The sequence below is a fragment of the Pteropus vampyrus genome, unplaced genomic scaffold (genome assembly GCF_000151845.1).
Source record: "Pteropus vampyrus isolate Shadow unplaced genomic scaffold, Pvam_2.0 Scaffold195, whole genome shotgun sequence".
In the NCBI taxonomy this organism is placed as follows: Eukaryota; Metazoa; Chordata; class Mammalia; order Chiroptera; family Pteropodidae; genus Pteropus; species Pteropus vampyrus.
The window spans coordinates 1031555-1037554 of record NW_011888976.1 but is presented as its reverse complement, the minus strand read 5'-3'; the positions used below and the strand labels follow the sequence as shown (position 1 = coordinate 1037554).

The 6000-nt window shown below is 31.1% G+C and overlaps 1 protein-coding gene across 11 annotated transcripts in view; it reads left to right on the top strand.

The window, feature by feature from the left end:
- Positions 1–6000, top strand: part of SLMAP (sarcolemma associated protein) — a 131581-nt gene that overhangs the window by 57177 nt on the left and 68404 nt on the right. For 7 of the 11 annotated variants that reach the window (XM_011371787.2, XM_011371783.2, XM_011371785.2 and 4 more), the window contains exons 1-3: positions 313–396; positions 4114–4150; positions 5902–5964. In XM_011371787.2, the coding sequence (XP_011370089.1) occupies positions 374–396; positions 4114–4150; positions 5902–5964 (123 nt within the window). In that variant the 5' untranslated portion in view covers positions 313–373. Of the gene's footprint in view, positions 1–312; positions 397–4113; positions 4151–5901; positions 5965–6000 lie in introns of those variants that run through there. The other 4 variants (XM_023537650.1, XM_023537648.1, XM_011371780.2 and 1 more) reach the window with 1 other exon arrangement.

Sequence of the window (6000 nt, the reverse complement as noted above, 5' to 3'; positions counted from 1 at the left end):
CATTTCCCCCCACCCCCAGCCCCACCCCACTCCAGTTGTATTTCCCTGTATTCCATTGACCTTTTATTGACTTGTTATAGCATTGGAGATTAGGACACTTTTTGAAACAATTCTATCTGTAGTTCTATCTTGTAATTGTGATTTATTATGGATAGGGATGTGTTTCTCTAGGAGAATGAATACTGTCATTAAACCACCAGATTTATTTTCTTTTCCAGAAGTTATTACATATAAAAATAAAATATATGTTTAGATATGGGAAGTATAAAGACATATATTTTTAAACAATTATTTTATCCATCTTATTTGTTTATTTTAACCAGTGACCCATGGGTGTATTGTTTCCACAATAAAACTTTTTCTACCAGATGGTATGGAAGCCCGGCTCCGCTCAGAGTGAGTATAATTTAGTGTTATGAAGTTTTTGTATTAATTACCTTGGTTAATAATATTCTAGATGATGGTGTACTATTAATACTTCAGAATTATTCTAATGTCAGGAAGTTTATGTAGTACTTTTGGAATATAATGCACTTTAGTTTAATTGGTTTTCATATTAGTTGCAATTCAAGTAAATATTAAGGTCTAAGAAGGTACAGGTTGTTTCCAAATTTAATGTTCTAGCTTATATTTTGATGGGTAGTTGTTTTCCAAAATATTTGGAATATATAAGTTATTGGTGAGTGATAACTGTATTCACTTTGATCTGCATTTAATATATAGGACTTCTTTGACTATGATTGCCTTTGAGGTTAATGCCAGTGTCACAATCTAATAGGACCTTGAGGATGTTGATACAATTAGTAACCTACTTTGATGGGAGTTTTTGGAGGGATTTTCCAATGCTGTAATTTTTTTTTTTATTTTTTTATGCAGCAATAGAAAGATCACTTAGAGGAGGACAAACTTGAAAGGGAAAAATTAGTCAAAATGTAAATGTTGAAATGTAAACATAAGTACATTTCGATTTGTGCTTTTCACAGATTTTCATTATGAAGTGTTGAAGGGAGCTAAACAGTCTTTAAACTTAAGCATTTTTATTTTGGGAGAACACCTTAAATATACTAGAAGCTTGTTTCTGTATCCAACATAATATTTTCTGTTCTTCAAAAGCAGAGAGAAAGATCTGAGGGTAAGAGGTTGAGAGAAGCATCGAATTGAAGGCAAAGTAGATAGAGTAGTGAGTAGGAAAGAGAAAAGGAAAAAGAAAGCAGAGAGGCCCTCCTATTACTGTGATAGTCTGTGCTTTCATTAGAATTATTTTATATTATGCTTCAGTTAGAAGCTATCATTTTTTTTTTTTAGCTTCAAGGATATCTGAAGCAAAACATTTTAAATTTAAAACATTAATGTTTCCTATTCTGAATTGTAGTTCACTATTTAAAATGAAATTAACTTTGGGAACTTTAATGTGACTCAGCTTTTATGACTCAAGAGTTAAGATTTAAAAAATAAGAGTAACTATTAATCAACTAATGAAATATGGCTTCCTAAAGACCATGATGTTTGCATTTGATAATGAGATTTTTCTCATTATATGGAGTCAAAAGCTTTGAGCAATTATATAAAAGGTCGTCTGTGTTCTTCGGTTTTACCTAGTAGGGCACATAAATTTTTTCAAAACCTGTTTCAGTGAATTGTGTCCCTATCCCTCTCATTTCCTCAATGCTTTTCATCTTTGCTCCTGTTTCCTTCTCATTGTTTGGTTTTCCTTATGTGGTTAAGTATTAGTATCATTAAAAATTTATTGCCAGTTTTATTGTACATAATCTAGCTGACTTTCTGGACAAGATGAATTTTGAACAGGCAAGTTTCTAGAGCTGGAAGATCAGAATCGTCATTTGAGGCAGATTGTCCAGTTCAAAGCCTGACTCCACCTGTGCTATGACTTGATCAGGCCTCCCTTTTCTCATTTGAAATTTCTCATTTGGAATTTTATGAGGAGGATTAAGCAAGATTGTTCACTTAAAGAGCTTGGTATAATTACCTGGCACATAATAAACACATGGTATTTCTGTTATTTTAATCTAATATTTTTTAGCAATTAAGATGCTTTCAGGTATACCAGAATGCTTAAGAGTTTAAGGTACATCATATACATTATATAGCATTTCATGTTTTTAGAGTCTTTAGTAGTTCTCAAAATGTTTATTCTTTTTCTTTCTTGATTTTGTATATATCATTTTTAAATGAAACAAATCCCACTACCCTAACACTAAACGATTTTCCTTTTTTGCATTCCTTGTTGCATATCAACTTTTTCTATAATTCAAATAGAATACACCTATATCCAAGATAGTTTTTATAAAATACAAATATATATTACTTATGGAATATTTTGCTGGATTTTTAGACTTTGTTAATCAGATTTTCACAGGAACAGACAATTTTGTACTTGGGTCAGTAAGAAAACTGGATTTAAAAAAACTTCATTTATACCATTTGCTTCTATTTAGACTTTCTTAAGTTCATTCCCCTCTATGTGCATATCTACAGATAAAAGGATATATACCCAAAATGGTCTTCTCTGGGTGCTGGCATTGGGTCATTTTATTTATTTCCTCATGCTTTACTTCATACATTTTTCATAATCAGTATGTATTACTTGTATAGTCAAGAAAAAGAAACTTGTTTAAAGTATCTGTTCCATTTTAATGGGGTAGAGAAAAAAACTGAAGTTGCACTTAAGTTTTAAAAGCATTAGGCACCAGCTTTGTTAGGGCTTTGTGATAGGTTCTGGGGATGCAGAGGTGAATTGGTCATGGTACTGGGCAACACAGACATGAAATCAAAGAAGTAAAGGGTTATGTGGTTTCAATGTGAGTCTGTACAGGATATCATGGGTGCTCAGAATGGGGGTAAGTCCTGGTACTTAATATTCCATTTTATTCAGCATTTTAGTATATTTGTGATTAACTGAATTAAAACAGTTCTTAGGATGTTTGTGGTTACTACAATGGGATTAGAATTGTCGTTCTTATTTTTAAGTCCTTCAAGATCAGTTTCTCAACAGCTTACACATGATTAACTAGTTGAATCTAGGAACTTTACCCAGTTGACCTTCAAACTGACCATCACCAGAGTGATGGATATGGCATGATTAGCAACTTGTAAGGGACATGGGTGGCATCCTTGCTCTTTGCTCCCCCACCAACCTCCCAACCCACATACAGTATCTTACGCGCATTATAAGATAGGAACCCTGGCTTCCTTAGCTGCTGTGTCCTCATGGGAGGGGTTCTAGTGATCAAGTACTACTATGTCCTAGTTACTGTTTTAAGCTCTTTATTTGTATTAAGACATTTAATAACCCTATGTTGTTGGTTTTACAATTATTCCCATTTTATGGATGAGGAAGCTGAGATTTATAAATGATTAGGTAACTTGCCCAAAATTACACAACTGGTAAGTAGAACCAGAATTTGGACTCAGTCAATATAGCTTCTGAGCCTGCATGCTTATACTGTACAGCCTCTCTGTCAGCAGTATTTTATAAGGCCAAAAGACAATTAGTACCAATTAATACTGTCTGTTTACTCTTTAGTTTTAAAGTGATATACTGAGTTTAGTTTTTTACCTAAATCTGAGCTTTCTGTTATTAGTTATGTGAGGTGACTGGGTGGAGAAGAGTAGTACTACTGTTTTGATACATTTCCAAATTATAACTTCCTTCAAGTAGAACATTGCTTTTTATTTCTGTATAGGAATATTTAATTTTAAAAGAACTTAATTTACATATTTGAAATTGAAAATGGATAATTTAAGGAGTACTTCTTTTCTATGTGGAAGTTCTTATAACCAAGTAATTAATTCACCATAGTCCTTATTATTTATTAAGTAGTGGATCCCGAAAGGGCATTTAATACATTTTGGACTTTGAATTTTTGTTTAGAAATATATTATATGTAAAAAGTAGGTTTGTACATTTATTACCTTGTTTTCTAAGAAATCTGTACATTTATGAAGGCTTGAAAAATAATTCACATTGTTTTAACTATATGAAGGCAATATATCAACTTCGGGGTTTAAGATATTCTGGTACTGTCATACTGTCATACTCTGTTTCCTCCATTGTCAGGAAATTAGATAAAAATTCTAAATTTTACTTTTCAGCGTCATCCATGCTCCATTACCAAGTCCTGTTGACAAAGTAAGTTGCTAATGATTTTTTCTGAATTAACTCAGCTATATTGCTTTGGAAAATGTTTGTTTGTTTTTAATATACTTTACCTAGAAATTTATTTCTCTTTTGTAACAAAGTCTATAGAGTGCATATAGCTATATAGTTACTGTGGTCTTCTGATCTTCAGTATCTGGAGAATTTAGGATGGATATTTTTATGAAAAATCCTTTGTTATCTCAAGTAAATGGCTGACTGTGTAGACTGGGAGTACTTGTTTTGTGCCTAACTAGAGGTGAGAAGTGTTACTACTCTTTATTCTGAACTACATTCTTTCAAGAAATATTTATTAAAGCTTCTGCCTAGATGGTTCACTCAACATATACCTGGAAAAAGCACAGAAATATGGTCTTATAGAAATTGCTCTTTTATTGATCTTGAAGATCAGTTTTAGCCTCATTTGGTCAGAAACTTTGAAATAATTGTGAGGAAATATTTTTTCTTTTGTTCAGAAATAATGGTGTATAAAACCATAGATATCATTGGTAATAGCAAAAAAGAAAAAAACTTTTGCATTTTTTAACGTTAATGTAGATGTTGAGTTTTTTTAGTGTAATAACTAAATTATTGGGAAAAATATTTTACTTTTTTTTCTCCGTTTGGATAAAAAATGAAAACCTGCTTGAAACTGAAGTTCTCTATTAGATTCCTGTTTTAGAAGTAAAAATTTAATCATTGACTTCAGCAATACTAAGAATTATTTCAGAAGTAAATGATAGCCTTGCTGATTTAGAACTAACTTTAAAAAATAATGCCATCTCTCTGCCTTCTAGTCGGCATATTAATAAAGAGATACTTTCTGAGCTTAATCAAGATTGATGCTATTAATGATCATTAATAATTAACAATAATGATATGATTGTGAATAAGTTAAGGTATAAAGCTTGGTAAGTAATGAGGATATGGGTAAATGTTACAACAACCTATTAGTGCCCTTCTTTTTTGTTTTTAGTCTTGTTTTGTTTTGTTTTATTTTGGAATAATGCAATGATTTTATATTCCATAGTTGGGAGAAACCTCATAAGAGATTTTTGTTCTTTTACTCTTGAGTTCTAAGCATTTGATTGTGGTTTGTAATATTTAAATACTGTACTTTCCTATCTTTTTCTTCTTAAAACCTAACTATAGATTAAAGGGGAAAAAAAAGACAAAACTATTTTTATTGCCTCTGGCCATTGGGCACGGTATTATATTTCATGTCCTGCTTCTCCCCACATTCTTACATACAAATACCATTTTGAAGTGCTGCCTCTAAATCAATTGAGACTTGTTCACATATTGAAGAACTATTTCAAATATAAATTTGAAAGGAGAAAATATAGATCTATTTATTCAGGAGGTATAATTTCTAGATTAAGAAAAGACTATATAGCCTTCTTGCTATATAAGTTTGTGATTTGGTTTATTAAGGAATGTTTTCATGAATAGCACTTGTTTCATCACCCTGCTTATAAATCTCAAACTGGTTAGCATAATTGAATACCATTTACAAATTCTAGACATGGGGCAGAAATATTTTGAGAACTAAAGGAACTTGTTAATTTGAAAAATAATTTTGGTTAGGCTTAGAAAAAAATTTAATTAAAAAAAGAAAAGAATAATTTTTATTTTGCATATTTCAGTAAATAGACATTTCAGGGACTTGGCTTTAATGTCTTAATATTAAATATTTAATATAAATATTTTGTATGACTATTGACATTATGTCATTTCGTTTCTAGGTTGCTGCTAACACTCCAAGTATGTACTCTCAGGAACTATTCCAGCTTTCTCAGTATCTACAGGTAAAAGTAAATCTTGAGAATTATTAGTTTTTGAAA